The 24,717-nt window shown below is 41.0% G+C and overlaps 2 protein-coding genes across 4 annotated transcripts; one reads left to right on the forward strand and one right to left on the reverse strand.

Moving 5' to 3' along the window:
- Positions 1–763: 763 nt before the first annotated feature.
- LOC135496165 (nuclear envelope phosphatase-regulatory subunit 1-like) lies at positions 764–8,237 on the reverse strand. Its single transcript, XM_064785317.1, has 6 exons — positions 8,013–8,237; positions 5,820–5,891; positions 5,263–5,336; positions 4,263–4,372; positions 2,918–2,972; positions 764–2,258 (listed from the first exon to the last, which is right to left on the reverse strand). The coding sequence occupies exons 1-6, from the start codon at positions 8,035–8,037 to the stop codon at positions 2,202–2,204; spliced, it is 393 nt and encodes a 130-aa protein (XP_064641387.1). The 5' UTR covers positions 8,038–8,237; the 3' UTR covers positions 764–2,201.
- A 724-nt stretch (positions 8,238–8,961) lies between these two features.
- On the forward strand, positions 8,962–20,534 carry LOC135495854 (lysosome membrane protein 2-like). 3 transcript variants are annotated; one of them, XM_064784840.1, is made up of 13 exons: positions 8,962–9,049; positions 9,798–10,082; positions 10,371–10,540; positions 11,532–11,673; positions 12,027–12,227; positions 12,867–13,008; positions 14,650–14,719; positions 15,827–16,008; positions 16,885–17,015; positions 17,359–17,432; positions 17,743–17,794; positions 18,411–18,563; positions 19,102–20,534. In XM_064784840.1, the coding sequence occupies exons 2-13, from the start codon at positions 9,972–9,974 to the stop codon at positions 19,282–19,284; spliced, it is 1,611 nt and encodes a 536-aa protein (XP_064640910.1). In that variant the 5' UTR covers positions 8,962–9,049; positions 9,798–9,971; the 3' UTR covers positions 19,285–20,534. The 3 variants fall into 3 exon arrangements, with proteins under 3 accessions (XP_064640910.1, XP_064640911.1, XP_064640909.1); XM_064784841.1 differs by lacking the exon at positions 8,962–9,049 and adding an exon at positions 9,255–9,273; XM_064784839.1 differs by lacking the exon at positions 8,962–9,049 and adding an exon at positions 9,576–9,614.
- The last annotated feature ends 4,183 nt before the right edge of the window (positions 20,535–24,717 follow it).

Below are 24,717 nucleotides of genomic sequence, written 5' to 3' on the forward strand. Positions count from 1 at the left end.
CACCGTCCTGAATCAGTCCTCAAAGGAGTATACTATATGATAATGCTGGTAATTCTACCGACAATAGTAAGGTTTTGCAAGCTTACGTTTGTAACGAATTGACCGATGACCGACCATGGTGAATAATTATGGTGTTGTAATAGTTGAATGGTGTATATAGGGTATTTTAAGAGTTGAATGGTGCTATTGTGTGACTGAGTTATTGGGTGAGTGCGTTGTTGTGTAAATATGTTTTAAGTAGGTTTTAAGGTTGGAGTTTTAGCTTTAGTCAGTAGTAGGGTGGAGTTTAGAATGGTAGGATGTATATTATGGTAGAACGAAGTTGTGGGGTAAGTTTGTTCAAAAGTTAACATTGTATTCGTGTTTGATATATTGTGATTCAGATGATAAGCCTGGTTTCTAGGCTGTTTGATATATTGTGATTCGGATGATAAGCCTGGTTTCTAGGCTGTTTGATATATTGTGATTTGGATGATAAGCCTGGTTTCTAGGCTGTTTGATATAGTTTGATTATGATGATATAAGCCTGGTGCTTGGCTGTTTGATGTATTGTAATAAGGATGATATAGTGTGGAGTCATTGATCTGTGTTAGATATGTTGATTGAATTGTAATCCCACTTCTATTATATTTGCAGTTCCTCCATTGAGTTATTAAAGACACCTGTACCTGACTGAACGTGTCGAGTCTGTTTTATCGTGCGAACCTTTACATGGCGACCTTTACAACGTTTTCCGTAAACGATTACGTTTTCGTAGAGCCTCTGCGGGATTTTTTTACGCGTAAATCGCTTACTACGCGTAAGTGAAATTATGATTTAGTCAAAGCTCAGTCTTATAGCTTGTGATGAATGGATTCAATTGGAATTTTAGACACTCTTATATGAGTATATTACCTATATATTCTCATAATTTCAAGAAGAATGCATTGCGCATATATGTAATTTAGCGGTGGTTGAACTCGAGTGATAGATCAAAGGATTTTCAGCCGTACGGGAAGCCTCACCTCAGTCGATGACGTAATTGCGTCAAGTCTTCTGTCGGCACCAAATTTTGCGTCAGGATGTCGTCAAATCGTAATCGTAAATGTAAAATGTAAGCTTGTAAAACCTGCCTAATTATTTCAGTTAAACAAAGCTACATGTATATTCCAAGTAATATTTGACTCAGTGACTATTCAATAACTGTGTGGAGATATCAGAAGGTATTATAACAAGTCATCTCTCAATTTGGTTAAAATGATGTAAATACAAGCCATTTAGGCAACAGCAATCGCTTGTGTATTAGGAAGTACAGTAGAACCTCTCTCAGCGGACAACTCTCTTTTAAGGACACTAACTTTGGTCCCAAATTGGATGTTTCCATTCAATTTGACCTCTTTAATCAGGACAGTTCTCTATAACTCACACAACGTAGCGAGTGTAATGGTTGCGTATGTATACACTGTATGTAAAGTGTAAACAAAATTCATATATATATCATGTCCATCGAATCTGAAAAAATTTGTGCAGACCCATGACAATTCTGGTTCCGGTACAGTTTGTCGCATTCCATATGGGCCGCGTGTTGGCCGATCATGCATTCATGACGCGCCGCACCCACAGTTACGACGTCGGACGTGAATCCCATTGTTTCCTTCCTTGTGACGCAATTATTTCATGACATCATGAGCCATTGACCATTCACACAAGTAGATTTATTCACACCGGCGCCACTGAAGTGCGGGTGTGGGACATCATGTATTTAAAAATCGTCTGCTAGGACATACAGTTGTGTGAGTTCACTAGAGCTTGATCTTTACATATTAAGGACAGCACTAGTCAGTTCTAAGGGTGTCCTCAATAGAGAGGTGCTACTGTAGTTTCTAATCTGACTTGGCATGAGCGGTTTAAACCACTACGACTTTCAATCATGATCGCGTGCAATAACAAAAATTGCTCATCTGCAATAGTCATCGCAGGTGCCCACAACAAGAATTATTGAGTGACCTGCGACCAGTATCAAATTACCCAATGACTTCCAGTTTTACCCGTAAACAAGAGATATTTTTGTTGCTCATAGCAGTGATTATGATTGCAGATCCCAGCAACAAAAATCGCTTGTTTGCGCAGTAGTTAAGGCTCGGGCAGTTGATTTTCATGAACACAAACTAAATGACTTTAAATTGTTCAATGAGGGTACCCATCCCTCAGCATGGTAACCGTCATGTGGTCGATGGGCTGTTGATACGGGGCTTTGGCTTCAAGATCAATTTCCCCGTCTGTAATGAGAAATCGAATAGAAGAGCAAATTAGAGATGAGGCAAGCCAATTCAAGGATCAAAAGCTGGGAATTTGACTTGATGCAACTTCAGGACTTAGTTGCATAACTTTAACCGACTAAATATCAACGGATTTTTCGACTTGGGACACGACAGAAGAGCTACATGTAGATAGTAATTGCATACATGGACGTATCAGAATTAGAAATTTTTCGTCATAAGTTTACTTAGTTTTAGTGTGGAGCAAAAAACAAGACAATGCTCCGGGTTACTATAGATTCATGCACTTGATTGGGAACAACGTTTACATGACGTAGTGTTGGCCGTCGTCACGTCACCATGCATTTTACATTACTGAAACGTGACGAGACGCGACGTTTTCGTAAACGTTGGTCCCAATCAAGTGCATGGATCTTGGGTACATGTATCTCCCTGAATGCTTAATTGGTAGGCTGTGCACAATTTAGGGGTAATTTGAGATTATTTTTTAATGGAATATAAACAAAATCCGAAAAAAACTTTTTAGCCGAAGTGACTTCTTTTGGCCCTGTGGTGGAAGGGCCTGATCAGCTTGGATGGACCGTGATTAAAACCCATCGAATTTCCGAGAGCCGAAATCTTTCTCATATCAAGTACAACGAATGCTTCTTCATACTTACATCATCACAAGACATATTATAATCAGCTAGGACTGTCCGACATCTTGAGGCAATACTGAGAGGCGAGTCAAGGAAATAATGCCAAGGTCCAAACAAAGCACTGGTAAATTCGGAAAGCGTATACTCTCTGCTTTGCCAAATGGCAACTACACGTAAGACTATTTTAGGAAATTTGAATATCAGGAAACAAGACCTAGATTCTTATCACTGGATGAATTATCAAGAATTAACAGATCACTGGAATTCGTGGATGTATCGAAGTGAATATTTGAATACTAATAACTTGTCTCATCCTAATTATGTTTTAAATGGACACAACTAGACACACAAACATGAGAATTATTTTACCCTTAGGCTTATGCATGGGTGAGCTGAAAATTCCCTTGGTAGATGATTGTAAATGAGCCTCAAAGTCAAAATATACAAATCAAAATCAGAAGACAGAATCAATTTGACATTAGACAAAGATAAAATATATGTTCCGGAAACCACTGATGGTCAATTTACGCTACTTGACCCCTGTGACCTTGAAAAGTAGGTCAAATCAAAAACCCGGGTATTTTGTGATGTAGTCTCATGAGTACTGTCCTCAGTAAAAATATCATGATTCTAGCTAGCATAATTCATGAGATATAGCCAAAAGTAGTTTTTTTGCATGAAGCGCCCCCTGGGGCCAAGTGTAGGACGAAAACCATCAAAACTACCAAAAGGCACAATGGTACCATAAGACCTTCAAACCACCCAGAGATGAAATGCCCAGCATTTATGGTTACGGATATATGCTCCGGAAACGAGATCAACGGACAGACAGACGGACAGACGGACAGACAGACGGCGAACGCCTCGACAATACCCCTCTAGCCTTTATGGGCTGAGGGGTAAAAACAACACGAAGCTGCTTCAGCTCAAATCATAATAATAATAATAATACGAGTCTTAAGCCCGCTACACACGAGGGATTTCTCACCAACTTAGTTGGTTTTAAAATTAAGAACAGGTGCACAGGTGACTGGAAGTTGAGAGTCGTTCCCACACTCCTAATATAAATAAAAAAATCCTTATATAAACAAAAGATGTCGTCGAGAAATAGAACAAGTCGGTAGTGCAGCCAGCAACTCCAACCAGTCCGGGCAAAGTATCAGTTACCTGGTCTGGATTCCTGTTATGAATTAAAATTCCAACTAAGTTGGTGAGAAGTCCCTCGTGTGTAACGGGCTTTGTATAGCGCAGTATCCAACCATTAACTGGCCACTCAAAGCGCTTGATAGGCCTCTTTAAAAAGCAAATGAAAAAGTGAAAGGGACGATGATACACTGCGACATTGACGGCATCATGAAAAGGATACATTGACGGCAGTAAGACTCTTTTATGTATTCCACAGAGGAACAGCATCACCAGGGCTAAGCAACTGATGGTGAAAAACGGATGGTTGCAGAGTGATTGAAAGAAGGTCACCTGAAAAAGAGACCAGCATTGTCAATGCATATACAGTGGAACCTCCTTTATTAGGGACAACCTCTTTATCAAGGACACTAGTTTTGGTCCCAAATTGGTACTTTCCATTCGATTTGACCTCTCTAATCAGGACACCTCTCTATTAAGGACAGCACTAGTCAGTCCCAAGGGTGTCTTTAATAGAGAGGTTCTATTGTATTCATCTAACGAAATTGAGATCGAAAGTCATTGAGTGTTGGATGCCTAATGATAAAGCTCAACCATAGCTTGAGAACTCATGCAGTGTTCTCCACAAGGCCATTTGTCTGGGCATCCCACCCTACCTTGGCAGCTTACTACCCTACTTTGGAAGAGCCACCCTACCTTGCTCTAGAACTTTGTCAAGGTTTTCTATAAGCCCACACTACCTTAAATTGCTGGCCACCCTACATGTACCTTGTGTTGCACACAGGCAAAACATCTTTAGTATCAAAGGTACCACACTACCTAGAGAAAACCCTGTGGAGAACTCTGTAAGGGTTGTTCTTTCGGCCAAATAAGTTACATAGTCCCATTGAAGAAATAGCAGGTCACCACTAATCAATAAACTGTACGGGTGCACAAAACCCCGTACTTGCATTTTACTCAGGATAGTGATGCCATGTGTGGTCAGTGGCACATGATGTCATGAACTCATGGCGTCATGACACAGGAAGCAAATCAGATCTTTTTTACTTTTAAATCAAGACGACATGAGTGCATGACGTTGTAAGTTACAGAGAAATATCAGCTCATTCTCCCAACTTACAAAGAGGGTTGACAGACTCCAGAGTGATGTCATGAACTTAGCAAAGCACATATTTTAGTAAAACCAACTTTAATAATCGACATAGAAGTAATTGACAATGTACCTTTGATGTGTCAGGATCCCACAGCCAGTTCCATGCCCCAGTGGCAGTGCATACAGATACCACAACCAGAATCACTGAAAATAAAGGAGAAGCGCATGATTTTGTAGGACTAACATCAAGTTGTAATATCAGAAATCCCACCACCCAAGACATTACTGACAACAAATGCTTCGAAATATCTCAGCAGATTTTTCAACTCGAAGACCTTGCAAAGTTGCATGTTCTGGAACATTGAAAGATTCGATGACAGCTTATCAGAAGAGATTCCTCCTATCTGAAAAAGGCTTTATTCAGAGGGACTGAGAAGTCAATAAATTGCTCCGACACAGTAGTGGATAGGAAACATTGACATCAAAATTAGAAATGAAATCAGGGCTTTGATTCCCAGTCAGATAACCTCCCTCATGAGTCGGTTAGTCATTGAGTTATTTTTTCTGGGGTCACCAGTTTTCTCATGTAAAACCAGATGAAATGCATCGTCATTAAAAAAAAAATACATGTAGAGCTAAACCATGCCCACCAACTTCTTAAAATCTTGGCTTGGAATGATAACTTACACCGCCATCTGCCTGTTGCTGGCTGTAATTGAGCAATTACTTCAGTTAACCTCCTCTCAAAGGCCTTGAGATCTGGAAAGAAGTAAAAATTACATTATACGTATCATAAAAATAACTTATTCCCACATCACAGACCAGAGTTCGGCTGATCGATTAGAGGAAAAAACCCTTTTTTTTTAATAATATATTTTCAAGGTGAGCCCGACAGCAGAGCCTGCATTCTGCTGTTCTAGTCAGTCTTCTTGAGGTCCTTATTTTTCAATAAAGAGCACTCAAATATTGATATACCATCTGTACATCCACTGGAATGTTTGTCTAAAACATGTCAGAAGGACGGGGATTGGGGGGGGGGGGGGGCTCCCCATGTCAAACTGAAACAGTTGTGCGAGTTCACTAGAGCTTGCACTTTACATATTAGAGATGCCTCGACACAACTCTGCCTCTGACACAACTCGACTAACACAAATCGAGTCAAGTAAAGTGGTCACTCACTCTACTATACGTGAATCGACTTGTCATCAAGACAATGCATCTTTGGTGCCTCCTAACTTAGTAGAACCAAGCTATGTCGCATTCAGTTCACTGCAGTGCAAATGCAATACTACAATCAAGATGTACAGACCGGGGGAGCTGGCGGTACGTACCCATAAGTCTTTGTGGTAGTCTCGCGCGTACCGGATATAACCCATCAAGCTTTTCTCCTTCAGAGAAATACTGCGTTGCGCTCAAGTGCCTTATAAAAGGCTGTGAACAAAATTAACGTTCGACCAATGAGAAAGCCACATTACCCTGCATACGAGGTTGGACGCGTGATCACTTAGTGACAAGTAAAAATAGAATCAGACCACATGTTTCTATATGTCAGAATGCTGCCGTTTGCGCTGTAGTACACGTGTGTTGTCCAAATTTTCGATTTCAAGCAAGTTTAAGGCCAACCTCGTGTCCACCAGACTAATGCATAATTGGCAGTTGAGCGCAACGCAGTATTTCTCTGAAGGAGAAAAGCTTGATAGGTTATATCCGGTACGCGCGAGACTACCGCAAAGACTTATGGGTACGTACCGCCAGCTCCCCCGGTCTGTACATCTTGATTGTCGTATTCATTGCCTCTAAACTCCAGTCAAATGGCATCGGAGTTGGACTTGACCATTATGACTGGTGCTACATTCATTCATTCATGCAATGCTTGAATGATACATGTATCAGTGACTGCCTTTTGAAAAAGCCAGGTGCATGGTTTTCAGTGCACCATAAAATCCTAGGTGCACTGTTTTTTTTACCACCAACCAACTTTTCTTCTGGTATCCATCGACAACGTTAGTCTGGTGGACACGAGGTTGGCCTTAAACTTGCTTGAAATCGAAAATTTGGACAACACACGTGTACTACAGCGCAAACGGCAGCATTCTGACATATAGAAACATGTGGTCTGATTCTATTTTTACTTGTCACTAAGTGATCACGCGTCCAACCTCGTATGCAGGGTAATGTGGCTTTCTCATTGGTCGAACGTTAATTTTGTTCACAGCCTTATAAGGCACTTGAGCGCAACGCAGTATTTCTCTGAAGGAGAAAAGCTTGATGGGTTATATCCGGTACGCGCGAGACTACCGCAAAGATATTTCCAGAACTGCGAGATTTACGTCGGAGTACCGGTATAGTATGTCTTCTCTTGAGTATATAATTTCGGCGGGAATATTGCATCTCGGCTCGTGCACCTGCGGCAGTCGCGTCCGGTTTCTATAATTTCTGTCTATCATGGCCTAGTCTTTAGCACAAAAATAGTTCGATAATTGAAATGTCTGACTTACTGACCCCTGTGTAATTAGCATCACTTTCCACTGCGTCGCAATCATTTTTTAGGCGCGCAATTTTTTAATGCATTTTAAAGGGCAGGCGCGCGATGTTTCATTCACCTAAAAAAAATTGAGGCGCGCGATGGTGCGCGGGCGCGATCGCGCGCCTCAAAAGGCAGTCACTGATGTATGCATTGGCAATGCCTTCACACACTGACACAGTCAGAGTCACAGTGCATTTTTTGGACATAAAAGTTAAATGCTATAAACAGTAATGATTCGACCAAATTTATCCATGATATCATAACACATCATGCTACAAGTATTGCAGATACAATAAAACATATCTAAAATAACAAATACAAAAAGAATTCATTATTTCAAAGCATTTTTTAACCTTCGGTTTGTTCCAAACTTCCCATTTTACAAATTTTGTTGTCGTTGTTTTGTTATCTCGGCTCGTATGGAAATGTAGCGACGATAACAACGAAATATTTTTTTGGAAAGTCCATCAACTTTGTCCTTCTAAATCTCGTTTTTCCTGATAGTTGCACTAACTAACAGTCTTTTCGAGCAGTAACAACAATAAATAAAGTGTATTGTGTTGGTTTTTGAAGGCAAGTAATCTCCGCTTTTCTTTATGAACAGACTTAATATTTGGGTAGCAGAAATGACAGTACCACGGCGTACATTAGCTGTACATGGATAGTGCATATGTGGTGGTGTAAACGGAAAGATAGTCCCTCGAATAATATAGTCCTTCACAAATGCCTGTGTTTTTTAGTCTGTGATGAAGAAAGTAAAATGGCTATCCCCATTGCTATGCACAGGCTTGAGGTTGCTACAGCCAAACTTTCAATAACCTAGTGGTATTTGGGATGACACATGATATGATGATTTTGATCGCACACGTCACATGTAATTGTGCCGTTGTGGGAATGTATGCCTAGGCCGGTACAGTCACAGTATGCACATAACAGGGTGTGTGAATAAAGTGAAGGAGATGATGACCATGGGCGACATGGACTGGACAGTATTGATGGTACATGAGGCCTCCACTAGCCCAGGGCCAAGGTCAGCTAGGGACAGCCTTTTAGACATGGTGGTGGGGTGGAGGATGGCTGGGCTTGTGTCACCTCTCATGATTGGGCCAACTAGACCATTCTGTTGAAACCACCAGGAGAATGTCAACACAATCATTGAATCAAACCAAGTTGGTGTCATCCACAAAAAAGGAGCATGGCCATTTGCCCTCTGCCTACACAGGACCCCTTAAAAATTGGCATAGAAAGAAAATAAGTTAACTTATAAGTCTAAATAAGTCTAACCTGGAAATTGGGATGGTGCCGAAAATAGGATTATTTGAAGAAATTGCTCTAGCTTTTGCTCAGCGGCCCAAAAGAACGTGGACATTTATTTCTGGAAAGCCTACAGGTGAGATAAGGATAAAGTTATGAATATGGCTTGGACATGTTCCTTTGATTTGAGTTTGTTCAGGCTCAGATTAGCCAGGCAGATAATTCTAATTTGCAGGCCATGAAATAATGACACGTGACATAACTTATCGAAGGCATGACTTGGTCAAGGTGTGAAGTCAGTAGTCCAGCTGGTGGATCTTTGCCTGTGATGATATCAACAGTGCATTTCAAAAATCCAAGGTTCTGCATATCTCATATTTATTATAATGTCCTTATTTTCTTAAAACAGCACACAAAATCCTTTTGTGCCACCAATGTGCATGTAAACCACTTCCCTGTCAATATCAGTTAACAAACAATTTCTGTAATTTTTATGTAACCTATCACTATCATCTATTTTATTCTTATTTTATTGTTATTTCATGTGCTGTTCATGTCCTCAATTTTAACTTATCTTTGGCAAATTCACATGACACAGTGGGTCCTGTGGTCCTTGTAATTAGGCCAGTTATATCACATGGTCTACATCTGTGCCAATATATGTAACTTTCGGAAACGCTCAATACTCTTGAAAGCCTGTGGTAAGGTATTTTAAACATGTACCGGGGTATTTAAAAATGTGGTTGTATATCTTTTGACTTGTCACCAGTTGTGAAAATTTTGCTGATGAGGTTGGGAAGATTCATGAGTAGGCATACCCTTTTTATGGAACCAAAACCTTTTTCTGTTATGTCTGTTATCATTTCATTATTTTGTCTTTTCAGATGGGCTCCCTAGTCAGTGACATACCTGGGGATGGTGTTAGACAAATGCTAGAGTAGATGTCATTGCTGCCATGCCATAGACACCAACTTAGTCAGGAAAGAACACTACCTTGAATATCCCTCTAGTCAACTCTGGAGATTGATAATGCGCTGGATTACATTCTAGTCAAAAATATGCAGGACCGTTCACTCAAAATCATTTTTGGAATCGGAGTGGTGGGATTGCTGATTGGTTGTGCGATGATACCCATTCTGAAGGTGGTCATTCATGAAGAAGTGCTCAAGGTATACAACAGTTGAAGTTCTGTGGTTATGGGTGATGACATGAGTTGATAACGTGGAAGGGAGGTTCTTTGGAGATATATGTAACTAGGTTGTCTTCAGTAAATCACTAATAACTTCCCCTGAAAGTCATTGAATATGAAATCAAATCATGAACTGAAGACAGAGCAACTACATGTATATTCCAAATAATGCTCTTCTTCTGAAAAAAGGTTTATAAATCTCCTTTCAGTTCAAGGAAGCTTGTCAAACTACTTCAAATTAATGTAATAATGTTGATTACCGGTACAGAATGTTTACCTAACGGACAGTCCTGGTGGTCCCTCTGAAGCCTACAAGATGTGGATGAAGCCGACAGTACCCATATACATGCAGTTCTATGTGTTTGATGTGGTGAACCCAGCTGAGGTACTGACTGGAGAGAAACCCTTCCTGGTACAAAAAGGCCCTTACACATACAGGTAAACTTGGTTAAGTCCTTCGCCCCAACCAAAGATCAAAGAGGCCCATAACTACAGTCCAAATCACAATTGACATCTCGTCAATCGCGCAATTGACATCCCGTCAATCGCGTCATGAGCACTTCATTGACGTTCTACCCAGCACGTAATATACGCAAAACATTGGCTTGCATTTTGTGTGTCACTGACGCAAAGCAGGATGGATGTCAGTTGTGATTTGGACTGTACTTTAATACCTTTCTGTGCTTTTTCTAATGAGAGAATTGTTTTACACCATTATAGGATGTCAATCGGGTTATCGACCAGGCGATTCGTCTCCAGCTAGGGTGGAAAAAGGTCTGTCACCAGTTGCTGCTGTTTCTCAGTTGCAGACGGTGTGTTTGCTAGCCCAGATATTGTTTTAGTTTAAGCATATTTTTATTCATAGAAGAGAATAGGGATTGGACGTAAGTTTCAAAGAAACTTATAAAATGTCCTTTCCACAGTACAAAGTAATCTACAAATGGTGTAGTAGACAAACATAAGTTTACATACAGGTTTTTTGGTGAAAGAAGTATGGTGGTGCTTTGTCAACAATTGACACTGTTTTTACAGGGGATCTGGCGGTAGCGGCCTTTGAAGGGAGAATCTATTTGTGCGTATGATAAAAGTCTGAACAGCGTTCATGATGGATAAATTTTCCTCCAAAGTAAAGCGAAGGTTCCCAGATAATAATATTTGTAAATTTATGTTTGGAATCCAGATATTGTTAGAAGTGCTTGTGAGATTTTGAATGCTGGTGGGGAGTGAGTTTCAGAATCTGGCACCCTGGCGCCTCACTCTCCAGCCTCAGTAGGTCCCCAGGCCTTGGTTCGAGGCCGAGACATGGAGAGGCCCCACAGAAGATTTGAGTCAGTACCATGGCGTAAACAGGCATAGCAGCTCCCTCAGGTTCTCGTAAGTTTGGCCAATTGATAAACATACGTGTACTAGATGTGTATTTTCTTTCCAGAGAATCCCGTGAGAAAGTGAATATCACTCACAATGGTAACGGAACAGTATCGTATGAAGAAATCAAGACCTATAACTTTGTACGAGAGATGTCTGTTGGTGACGATTCTGACAACTTTACGACCGTCAACATACCATTATTGGTGGGTATATTCTGTAATGTGGCATTTGAACGGAATCGCCATGTCAAGTTAAGATGTATTTCAGTGAAAAGTCACATCATGCAGGCTGTTCTTTAGTGGAATTGACCTTGTGCTATTTGACACACTGTCCCTTAATAGTCAAACCACACTCAAGCAAGTCGGGTAGGTTGAGAATTTGCTGACTCTGAAATAATCTTATGCAATGCTGTTCAGTATTAAAGAAATCGTTGAAAATGTCCAGAGGAATTCTATTTCACAGTTTGCTACATGTATTTATTTCAAGTATTACCTGTCAACTTACTGTGTAACTTGCACTGAGAGAGATTCGCTCTACGTGTATATTTCCATTCCAGACGCTTGTGGAAGCCCTTAGGTTCGAGACAAAGGTTTTCCAAGACTTAGTCAGCACAGTATTAAAACTGTTCAATGAGGATGTTTTTGTAAAGCTCTCCGTGAATGACATCATTTGGGGGTACCATGATGATCTCTTGGCGCTTGGTCACGATGCATTCCCTGACTGGATCTATACATCTTTCATTGGAGTTTTCAGCAATGTAGGTAGTTTTTTTTGTTAGTTTCTTCTCCTTGTTCCAATTATTGCTCAAACTAAACAAATTGAGTGTAATATAATTACTTGGGAGGTTTAGAGAATTACACGGCACTGCCGGTTTCTGTATCAAAATGCTTGTGTTAGAAATGGAGAACGGGAGGGTGTGGAGCTGAAATTTAGACCCTAAGGGTTAAAGGGGTATGCCGTTCGTAATTATTTGTGGTCCAGTTAAATAGAAATCCACTAATACACAATGCCATAGTGCAGTTATTATGAATAAAAATTTGTCTAAACTTGGTATTCATAGTATTTGTATATCAGTCTACACAACGGCAATGTTGAAATTTATATTCAGTATGTAGACTGATATACCAATACTATGAATACCAAGTCTAAACAAATTTGTATTCACAATAACTGCACTACGGCATTGTGTATTAGTGGATTTCTATTCGACAGGACCACAAGTAATTATGAACGGCGTAGCCCTTTAAGTCTCACTGGATTTAGACGGTCTCTCCCTTTTGAAGATTTAATAGCTCATCTTCACTGTCATGTTTTCACTGGAGGCACAAATCTCCTGTGATCTTTTGAATATTGGGCCTCTCGCGTCACTCAGTTAAATCTTGAAATTCTTTTGCAGAAAAATCACACGGCCGATGGTGTCTACACAATCTACACAGGGGAGACAGATACTCTTAAGCTTGGCGTCATCGATAAGTTCAATGGATCAAGTCACCTAAATTTTTGGTCGGATAAATATGCAAATATGGTCAATGGAAGTGGTAAGAATTAAAGTGATACTATGATGTGATTTACAACTTGATCACAAATGTAAAGCTCAAATTTTCCATTTTTGATTAGATTTATTATAAAATCGCTGAATGTAAACCACCGCAACCGCGGAAATGTTCATGTTGTGACGTCATCAACGAAAACGGCATCAAAGCGAGCCGTCCGGGCAGGATTAAACCATCAATTTCTAGAAAATGTGCATTTCGATTCGAAAACCTTACCGATTTATGAGAAAGTGACATAGTCATTTGTCAAAAACAGCTAAAACATTATATGGTGAAATTTGACACGAGTTACCATTTAAATATTTTTTTGAAGAAAAAACTTAGTGACACAGAGTCACCAATAGAATGAATGAGTGAATGAATATAAGAATTTCTATAGTGCCTGAATTAAACGAAAAACTTAAATTCTCAGGCGCTTTACAAAGCAAAACACTCCCTGAAAAGGTGTTGTTTCAGGAGAGTTTTGAAAATGTCTATGGAACCAGCAAGCCTGATGTTGGAAGGTAGCTGGTTCCATAGAACCGGTGATGACTTGTAAAAAGAACGGTCACCAAAGGTTTTGCACTTAGTGCAGGGGACCACCAAAGTTGGAGCAATAACAGAGCGGAGATGGTAGGTGGAATGGTGCCTCAGTCTGACCATATCACACAGGTACGCAGGTGCGACTCCATGTATTGCCTTATATGTAAATAAAAGCACTTTGAAAACAATCCTGTATTTAACAGGAAGCCAATGGAGTCGCATGAGAACCGGTGTGATACGATCAAACCGCGGCACCAGACACACAACGCGAGCTGCAGCATTAAGTGCACGCTGCAGTCTGGAGAGTTGATGTGTAGAAATGCCATATAGAAGGGAATTACAATAATCAATGTGAGAAGTGACAAAGGCATGAACAAGAGTGGTGGTTGACTCAGGACTGAGGAACCGTCGAATTTGGCGGATCTTATAAAGACCCAGGAAAGCCTTGGAGCAGACCCTACTAACATGGGTTTCCATAGACATGTTTTTGTCAAAGTAAACACCAAGGTTTCGTACTGATTCGACAGGTGAAATTGAGGCCTCCCCCACTCTGATTGGACCCATATCTACCTTCTGGAGCATTTGTCTAGAACCGATAAAAATGAACTCTGTCTTAAGATCATTGATGAGGAGCTCGTTCTCGATCATCCACGCGCAGACATCAGCTACACATGCTTCCGATCATAGGGGTCTCTCTTATCTCACAGTACATCGAAAAGGGGGCATTCTGCTGTGTATTCGTTAGGTCGTTTTCCAAACACTTTGTGAGTACAGTGGAAACTCTCTATTAAGGACACCCTTGAGACTGACAAATGTTGTCCTTAACAGAGAGGTGTCCTGATAAGAGAGGTTAAATTGAATGTAAGGTACCAAATTGGGACCAAAACTAGTGTCCTTAATAGAGAGGTTGTCCTTAATAGAGAGGTGTCCGCTAAGGGAGGTTCCACTGTAATTGATACTGAACTGGAGATTCTCACCAAACGCTGCAAGGGTGGAGCTAAAATGTAGGCTAAAACCTAACTGTGGCAGCAGCTGAGGTTTTAGGAGAAATGACCGCAGCAAATATGACACAAGGAAACTTGATTATATATTTGTATTTTTCAGATGGCACCTTAGGCCCGCCGTTTACGCAAAAGTCTTGGATAGTGTACACATTTGTATCAGATATTTGTAGGTGAGTTATTTCAAGATTTCTCCCAAATCTTATTAAACGTTGATGGCATAATCTGTTGCGAAGTAGGCAATGCAGAAAATGCGCACTAGAAAAGAAAACAAGTGATCAAACCTATTGATATGACCGCCATCCGTTTGTAAGCTTTTGATGAGCACTGTCCCGTGCTAAGTGCTAAATTGTTCCATTTGCATTGTGTGTTTTTTAGAACTGTTGATATATATGTTCAGAATCCTCAAAATAGTTGAAGAGCTCGAAAAGCTGCAATGGTGCATGGCATCTGCTTAAGTGACAGGTCCCGGATTCAATTCACGACTATTCAGGCGAAAACCCCAGGCTCTTTACGACAGATGGGGCAGTATTAGTCGTCTGTTGTATCATGTCTCTAAACCAGAGAAACTAAAATATCATGTGCAGTTGGACGATAGCCTAAAATGAACACTTTCATATGCACAGGTCAACAACTGGCTTTACATGCTTCCCAAAATTGGTGGCTTGCATTGGAACTAACTTTTTCCCCCTTGTCCGTCATTAAAGGCATTCAAGTGTGTTGGTCAACCATGACTATCTCCTTTGTCCCTCCACCATAAGGCCTAGTTTCTCCTTATGACATCGCTATTTCGGACACTCCGCGCCGCATTTCTGGAAAGGTGTATATGCCTTTGCCATAAAGGGGTATGTCGTTCGTAATTACTGGTGGTCAAAGAAAATAGAAATGCAGTTCTTAAATACATAATACTGCAGTGCAGTTATTATGCTTAAGCTGAAACTTGGCATTTATAGAATTTGTATCTATGTCATCACAACATCATTGCAGACATTTATATCTAGAAGGCATTAACTGAATTGGAAAGTTTCAAATTCAATTAGCAATTTCAAATTTTTAACGAACGGTGTTGGCCTTTAATAGATAACCATACAATGTAACCAGTCGTCAGTACTTCTCTCATATTCTCTTTTCTAGGTCAGTTCCCGGTACTTTCGATTGAGAAGAAACCACCGCCCAGGGCAACCGGTTGTACCGTTTCACTGGGCCAGGGTGTAGGCCTTTAACAGATAACCATACAATGTAACCAGTCGTCAGTACTTCTCTCATATTCTGTTTTCCAGGTCAGTTCCCGGCACTTTCGATGCAGAAGAAACCACAGCCCAGGGCATCCAGTTGTATCGTTTCACTGGGCCAGAGTGGGCCTTGGCTGGCGTGGAGGAGAACCCTGACAACAAAGGTTTCTGTACTCCTGCTGGCAACTGTATGGGCAATGGTGTTGTTAATATTACTTCTTGTCAATTAAGTAAGTTTCCAAATTTGTTCTCAGTAATCTTACTAATTCAATGAAGAATAGGAAGGTGCCAGTGTAACACATAGGATCAAACACAAGATCATGTACTCCACAGGTACCCGGGACACCGAGAGACTGGCCACATGTCTGAGCAGTGGATCAATGGCGATAATGCTCTGGGCATCAAGGGAGGAACAAGAGATGACAGCCAGGTTTTTAAGAAACATAGGCCTGTTTCTCTAATATAGCCATAAAAAAGTACAGTAGAACCTCTCTATTCAGGACACCCTCGGGACTGACAAGTGCTCTCTTTTATAGAGAGGTGTCCTGATAAGAGAGGTCAAATTGAATGGAAACACCCAATTTGGGGCCAAAACTAGTGTCCCTAATAGAGAGGGTGTCCTTAATAGAGAGGTGTCCGCTAAGGGAGGTTTTAATGTACATCGAAAGCAAGAAGAAGAAGAGTGACATATCTTTCCTATTTAGTATGCTTTAGAGTGTAAAAGTACTGTAAAATCACTTCAGAACCACCACAACTTTCCAAATGGTAGCTTCCATAATGATTATAATAATAATGATGTGATAATTCATTTTGATATACAGGTAGTGCCACTTACAAATTCTCTGTGGCACTGTACAAGAGAGAGATATATAAAGAAATATCACCGTAATGATAGTAGGGCTGGTAGCCACTTTAAAAGTTATAATAACGAACATATATTATTGGCCTGTTGTTGGCCTCATTGAAAGATGTCCACATCTGTTTGCATTATGTTTTGACCTGTCCATGATTACAATGTAGCATATTACATGCCAGTTGTGCAGTTAAATAATCCAACCTTGCCAATGCATCAGTGAAAATAATTATTTCCCGTGTCTCATTTTCAGTTGATTTCTTTCACATTCCAACTGTCGTATCATTACCCCATTTTCTGATGGCTGATAAAAAATACAGAGACGCGGTTTATGGTATGCATCCGGACCCGGTGGAACACAGAACAGAAATAGGGATAGAACCTGTAAGCATACCGTATGACAATTATAATAAACCTGAAAATATCGGAAGCCATTTTATTTCGTGGTTCTGTGAAATGACAACTTTTCGTACCATCACCTGCGGGGTAACGTTGAACACCCCTCCGAAAGAATTGTTATGATAAGAAACATCTGTGTAAGCCGGGAGTTCAAAGTTACCCCATGTGATGGTACCTTTAATGAAGCATTTTGACATCTCCGTAATGGTAACTTCAATAAAATTTTCTTTTTCGTATTCAGGGTTTACAAAATGTTCTAATTAATACATAAAATGATATTCCCATTCATTCAGTGACATCTTATCTGTTTTGTCCAATTCTTTTCCAGATGACGGGGTTGTCACTAAAAGTTGCCAAGAGGTTGCAGATTAATATTTTCGTGCAGTATTCTGAGTTTGTCAGGTAAATATGATGACTGAAACTTCCAATTTTAACTGCCAGTCTACAATTTATCAAGTGTGTGAAAGTGAGGTTGAGAATCGGGTTGTAATTTTTTGTTTTTTATTGGAACTGCCAGTGTAGATACAAACTATTGGTAAGACTGCTGCAGAAGAAAGAAAAATTGATATCTCAGCATAGATATTTTGGAAGAAAATCATGTCTTTTGACCAAATCAAGTGTGGCACTCCAATGGAGGGATGCAGTCTAGTACATGTCATTCATAGTTGTCAAAATTGAAACTTTCTCATGATTTCTTGTTGTTCCATTTCAGTCAGACCCATAACATTTCAGACACGGTCTTTCCGTTATTTTGGTTGAATGAGGTGAGCCCTAGATCAAGTTTCTTATGAATGAAAGCTCAAAACAAATCTCTGGCCAAAGACAGGAGATTCGATATGCCATTTTGGAGAAATTTCAAGTGCTCCTGACTTTTACAAATACTGGTGATTAATTTGCAAGCAATTTCGCTTTATTCTGATGGTACTGGCTACTGTCAGGTGGAAAGTATGTAGTGTTTTGCCTCACCGTCTATGACTTAAACTGCCCACAGTTATGATTATTGTCACCCAAATGTATTTTCCACAGGAATGAAAGCAAAGTTGACCAGTGCCTCATGGAGTGTCAGTCAGCACATTCATACATTGTCTGTTTTGAAGAGTCCATGTATGAAGATTAGAACTGCTCTCATCTGCTTTTTACCCTGAAGCCCAAGAAAACAAGAGTGGTGTTGTTATTTTTGTCACGTGGGATGTTTGTCCGTCTGTTCGTGGTGACTGACAGGTTAGCTGGATTTCAAAAGATCCTCTATGCAATCTATTTCATACTGTCCGGCTGTTCGTGGTGACTGACAGGTTAGCTGGATTTCAAAAGATTGTCTATGCAATATACTTCATACTGTTTAAAGATACAAATGCTATAAAGCTTGATTTGTTGTTTCAGAGTGCTGTGATAGATGACGCCACTGCCGACATGTTAAAAGGGATGCTGTTTACGCCACTGTTAGTAGGGCATGTGATCATGTACCTGTTGATCGGGTCGGGTGGTTATGTCGTTGTTGTCGGAATCGTCTATTTCTTCCTTAGAATCAATAGGGTATGTAAATTCTTTTTGTGAAAAGTCGGAGAAAATGTCCAGGCCAGTTTGGAGTTCAGTCAAACCTTAAAGGGACTTTATAGGCAGCAGCTAGGTAGGCAAGATAAAGTTACATGAAGTTGCCACCAGGTGTCTCCCCCATCGCACAGTACATCGAAACTATTGACCCTTCGTATGAGGAATATAATTAGTGTTGAATCAAAGATGACCCTGGGCCCTTACCGTGCATATCAGCCACTAAAAGATGGCCAATTTGACCCCCCCTGCTCCTCCCTATAGTCCCATTTTAAGCTTCCATATTTGATTCACTGGGTGATATGAATAAAGGCTAGCAAATGCTTTTACTTCAATTTTGTACAGAAAGGCCAAGTGTAAATGTACATGGAGTTTTAGATAAAAGCATTTACTACTCTTTATTCATATCACCCACTGACATCACATGGAGATCAATCCATTTTACAAAGTCTACATAGAACTCAAAATGTTGGAAAGGATGTTGCCCAGCATAACAGTACTTTGTCTCACAATTTATTTTCAGAGTGCCAAAAGAAAAAGAGTAGCAAAACCAGATATTCAACCACTACATCAGAATGGAACCGCCTCGCCTCATGTCCAGGGAGAGCCAAATGAGACGACGAGATTGATATCAAATATAACTTACGAAACGACCATTAAGAATTCACCAGTGAGATACTCAGACCTTCAATCAGACACGGAATAGTGTTTTCTAAATGTGACATTCAGCATTTAAAGGCCTACGCCGTTCGTTAAACATTTTGAATTTGTAATTGAATTTAAAAATGTCCAATTGCAGGAATACTTACAAAATAAATAAATTTCAACATTGCCGTTGTGTATACTGATATACAAATACTATGCATACCAAGTTTATACAAATTTGTATTCGCAATAACTGCACTACGGCATTGTGTATCAGTGGATTTCTATTTAACTGGACCAAAAGTGATTACAAATGGCATACCCCTTTAAGTCTGCTGAGCTTTAGTCCGAGCTGTGAATGGCTCATTAAGGTCAAAGCTCAACCTAGAATCTGTTGTAACCAAGCAGGTAATTGGGAGTATCACTCCCCATGGATATTCAAAATGATATCAAGTGAATCTTATGAAAGGGAAGAAGGGCAAAACGGGGGCATATGGAGAGCAATTTGGATTGATGTCTCTGCGTGTTTTTATTTTGTCTCTAAATATAGAATTTGTTGTGGTGGCCTTGTATGCAATGGGTGCTAGGGGGCTTTATGCATGGTGAATTGAATGTAATAAAAATCAAGGAAATATTCTATCTGGTAATTTATGATAAAATGTTGGTGCTATTTTTGTATGTCTATTGGCTCATTATGGGGATTGGGATGAGTTTGGGACGTGACTGTGATTTGATGAGGCATGAAGTGGTGCTACATGTACATGTATATTCTATGCAAAGATAAACAAACTGCTATACTTGTACATGTAGATTAAGAATGAATGAACTGGTTATTCTTGACTACCGTATTTTCCGGCGTATGACCCGCGGCTTTTTGCCCTCAAACAGGCCCAAAAAGTGGGGGTGCGGGTAATACAAAGGTGCGGGTCTTGCGTGGATTCTGAGAGGGATAAGCCCCAACCCCAAAGAAAAAAAAGGGGACCAAACTGGTTACTTGATAAGGATTTATGTCCATCGTTTTCGCATTGTTTTCAACCAATATTTCCGCCATGATCGCATAGTTTGTGATGTCTCCGCTAGGGAAAATAGTTACGGCCATGCTGGAATTGATCCACTTTGGTTAACAATTAAAAAAAACATGGCGGTTCTAGGATGTCAACATCAATGAATGGCTTACTATTTTTGGAGAATGCGGGTCTTGGAGCAGTGCGGGTCATAATCAGGTGCGGGTCTTGCGTGGCTTTAGGTAATGGTCAAAGGGGGTGCGGGTCATAGGGCAGTGCGGGGGATAATCCGGAAAATACGGTACATGGATGGGAAAATGTTATCTGAAGCTGGAACTGTTTTTAGTAAGCGAAGAATCCTTAATACAAGACTAGCAGTTGATTATGAGTGCGCAGGCCAACACTGCACTCAATAATGAAATCAATTTTCTAGTTGAATAATAATGGAGTCAGGAATTACCAACCTGTTTCGTCTTCTCATAAAATTAGCTAAATATTATGTGCAAAACATGACCTTCATGACGTTACGTCGTGTATCGACGTTAGATTTTAACACGGCGGTACGCAGTATGACGTCAAAACGTCAAGCATGCGTCGTCTGCTGGTTGACAAAACAACGTTTTGCAAGCCATTTCCGGTAGCTTTGGGATCCAAATTCGACCCGATCGTCTTGATGAAACTGGCTGAAAATGTTATTGAGAGAAAAATTCGGACAGTGCTATCAATGTGCAAGATCAAATGAAGTTTGGACGGTCCAAAGTGAGTGTATGCAAGTTTAAAAAACACATTCTTCCAACCAGCCGGTGCCCAAGCCCAGAGTAGCTTGACAATGTTCCTAGAGATTGCATCGTGAAACTCATTATCATACTTACTGAAATGATTCTCTGTGATGCATTCAATGCATGACTTGGGCACTTTTATATTGGGTGGTCAGCACCATGTAGAGATGACTTAGGGCAGAAACTCATTTTACTCAAAAAGGGACTCGGGTCATTATTTTAATAAGGTGACGATATGTGACCCGTCATAGCAAAAGCAGGCGGATGTCGCACCGAAGATGAGCCTAAATGACTCCAGGAGATAATGGAAGACATTGACGTGCTCATATTTCACATAAGGCAGACAACAGAGAAATGTACAAACAGTCTCAACCTGCCAAGCTCAGAGCGACATGCGACTGCTTTTGCTCTGACAGGTCACACATACGTTGTGAAAATATCAAAGCAACCAACTAAAGTATTAATATTCAGTGTAAACATGTTATGATATTCTCCTAATGAATAAAGGCTATTTATTTTAAATGATATCTTTCTTTTGATTTGCCTGTCAGTATTTACTTGTCCTGCTCAGGACCCGTACATGTAGTGGCTAATGAGCCACCATAGATATCCAGTAGAACCTCTCTACTAAGGACACCCTCGGGACTGACAAATGCTGTCCTTAATAGAGAGGTGTCCTGATTAGAGAGATCAAATTGAATGGAAATAACCAATTTGGGACCAAAAGTTGTGTCCGTAATAGAGAGGCTGACCTTATTAGAGAGGTTCTACTGTAGTCAAGAATTGAAAAAACTAGTCCTTATCAATAATCTATTTATATCAACGTCTGCCCAGTTGAGAACCACAAGCTAGGGAATACACCACTTCGTGTACAATTAAGACAGACCCGTTGTGGCTACAACTTTTGGCACGAAAAGGTGCCACACCCATCGACCATCTATAAAGAACTGGCCACCGTGGCCTACGTTGGCACCTAATAAAAACGAATAGGAGTAAGTGATAGGGAGCTCTTAGCGAGCTTTATGGTTAGAGAGTGTGTGTATACCATCAACGAAAAAAACTTGACCCGGAACCAGAAAACCTCCACACCCAGGTGACAGTTTTGCACGCGAATCGTATACGCTAATGCACAGCAATTTACCTGGGGAGAGATTTTCTTTTTCCAAACAATTCAGCGGGACGCTACGATGTTTACGCAGAGAAGCCGCTGTTCGGTTGAAGATTTCGTCAAAACAGGGCCGAATCAAAGTGTAACGATACCCTGGGGCGAATCGAAATGCATTAAACAACAAGCTGCATCGCTGCCAGAGATTATTTTTCTCTTTCCGCGAAGAAATCGTGCTTTTAACTGGCAAAATTCCGCAAAAGATTTTCCGTCTGCTAACTTTTCCGTAGTTTCAAGCGCACCAACATGATCGGTCCGGGGCTGCCCGTTTCGACGACGATTTCGTCAATATCATGGGGTGTGACAATATGTCGACGGTCTGGTTCCATTAATAATGCAATAATCTTGAAAGTACATTGGTCTCAATGTCTATTTCTCCGTTTCCATGACAAAATCCTACCTTGAAACCTGAAACCACTCGTCCACAACACAAGCCATTTCTATTTTCAGAAAGCGCATGCGCACTAACTCAAACGCACGCGCTGACCTCAGGTCTCACTAGCCGGTGCGGAGGCCAGGCCTACTTGCCTCCAAAAATGACGCGACGTCATTTCATGCATACCCCTGTTCCAGCGGCTGTAGACTTGACAGTACCTTACTCTCACACAAACCTATACATTTCTGAATAGCTTGTCTCTTGAAGAATACATCTGACCAAGTTTCAACGTCGTCTAGACTTACAGTCATGCATAGACTGATGTAGCACAATGCATGAGACACCCTGTATATATAACGCAAATTTGAAAAATTTCACCTCTATGCCTTATAACTTCAAGATTAACACCTGATCACCACTGGCTAGTGAGACCTCAAACTATTCAGGACGGGGGGGGGGGGGGTCGGCTAAGGTGTTTTTGAATTAGAATATAAATCTTAATTACACTTGGGTCTTGGGATCATTATGCCTATCTCCGGGCAAAAATACCTATCCTTCTCCTGTTGTGTTTAGTTTCCCACATTCTCCCCACTTATTTTCTATACTGCGACAGCGTCTATTGGGTCAACTGCCATGATGGCATCATCCTAACTATATCCCCCCTCTCCCACCCACCAACTACTCGCCATCAATCATTGACATTGTGTGCTAGCCAACTGCTTCTTCGGTCAACTGTCATGATGGCATCATCCTAACTATATACCCCCCCCCCCCCCGAGTCTTCTCGCTCACCAGCCCTATTAACGAAGAGCTCCCTGTCAAGGCCTGAGCCTTCCTCATATTACAACAGAATGCCAATGCCCAACAGCAGTGCAGACACCAGTCCACATCTTATTCCTACAAAACTGTCCCCTGCCCCAGGATTTACCACAGAAATTCTGGCCCCCAGACACCAATGTCGATGGAAAACTTAGGGGAACACGACATGACCTTGAAACAACTGTTTTCCTCTCTGTGTATCAATTAATAATGGGCGGATCGATCGCTACGATTTTGATATCTTCACGCACCTGTGCCACATCTGAAGGCCAGCTGCTCCACGCACCGTGAATAATCCACAATGACGTTGATCTTTCATCAAGCATAATAGAATTTTATTCAGAATCGGATGTCTGTTTAGTGATTACACAATTACCATTTCAGAGGAGACCGATCGACAGTCACATCTTCCAATGTAGCATGTTAGGACTGTCTCCAGTCCATCCTCTTTCTTTGCTACCAATCATCCTAATTCTTCTGATTGTGACAGACATCCATACAGAGAAGACAATTTGACTCCCTCGCCTTCCAACTTGGCAAGTTAGGACTTGCTGTATTCCCTTCCCATCACCGCAATACATTATCCCTTAGCCCATAAGGCTTGTGGTATTCGACTCGATGACTCGACGACGCGATGGCTCGATGACGCGATCGTTGCTATGGATTTTGCTAAAATACGGAATCCCATGATCCTGGTCTCCGGGCTACCGCTGCAACAGCAGAGGTTTTAGCTCGGCCTTCCCATACCCAGCTACGGTATGTAGAAGGATGTGCCCCCCCCCCCCCCCCCCCAGCCATGGCCACTGAAGATTGGTCCCCGCGATTGATTTTGATATTTAAAGGACTCGCGGAAGTTTCATAGCATGCAAAATGACCGGAGATTTAATTGACAAACAAGCTTCTAGTGGCCAATGTCAGATGTCATGTGGTAGTCTGTCAACAATCGGAATTTCGCATATGTGCAGTTTTTTAGACTCAGTCACTCAGTCCCTCTTCCGCCCCTTGACATCTGCCCCCCCCCCCCCCCCCAATACATCAGCCCCTACATGCTTTCCGAAATTGGTGGCTTGCATTGGAACTAACTTTTTCCCCCTTGTCCGTCATTAAAGGCATTCAAGTGTGTTGGTCAACCATGACTATCTCCTTTGTCCCTCCACCACAGGCCTAGTTTCCCCTTATGACATCACTATTTCGGACACTCAGCGCCCCATTTCTGGAAAGGTGTATAGGACATTTAATATTGCCGTGCTGAACGGATATCCAGAGCCAACCTTGTCTCCAGGAACTCGCGTGTCATTTTAACATAGGAATTTCTGCTCGTAAAGAACCTGGGTAGGAGGTTGATCTGAAC

Source organism: Lineus longissimus, chromosome 11 (genome assembly GCF_910592395.1).
Source record: "Lineus longissimus chromosome 11, tnLinLong1.2, whole genome shotgun sequence".
Lineage (NCBI taxonomy): Eukaryota > Metazoa > Nemertea > Pilidiophora > Heteronemertea > Lineidae > Lineus > Lineus longissimus.

Coding starts and splice junctions, on each gene's coding strand:
- LOC135496165 (XM_064785317.1), bottom strand. CDS start 8,037: ATGGGAAGTTTGGAACAAACCGAAG. Junction 5,892..8,012: donor AAGTTTGGAACAAACCGAAG/GTTAAAAAATGC, acceptor ACTTCTTTCCAG/ATCTCAAGGCCTTTGAGAGG. Junction 5,337..5,819: donor AGCAACAGGCAGATGGCGGT/GTAAGTTATCAT, acceptor CTTTATTTTCAG/TGATTCTGGTTGTGGTATCT.
- LOC135495854 (XM_064784840.1), top strand. CDS start 9,972: ATGCAGGACCGTTCACTCAAAATCATTTTTGGAATCGGAGTGGTGGGA. Junction 12,228..12,866: donor TCATTGGAGTTTTCAGCAAT/GTAGGTAGTTTT, acceptor ATTCTTTTGCAG/AAAAATCACACGGCCGATGG. Junction 17,016..17,358: donor CAGAAATAGGGATAGAACCT/GTAAGCATACCG, acceptor ATTCTTTTCCAG/ATGACGGGGTTGTCACTAAA.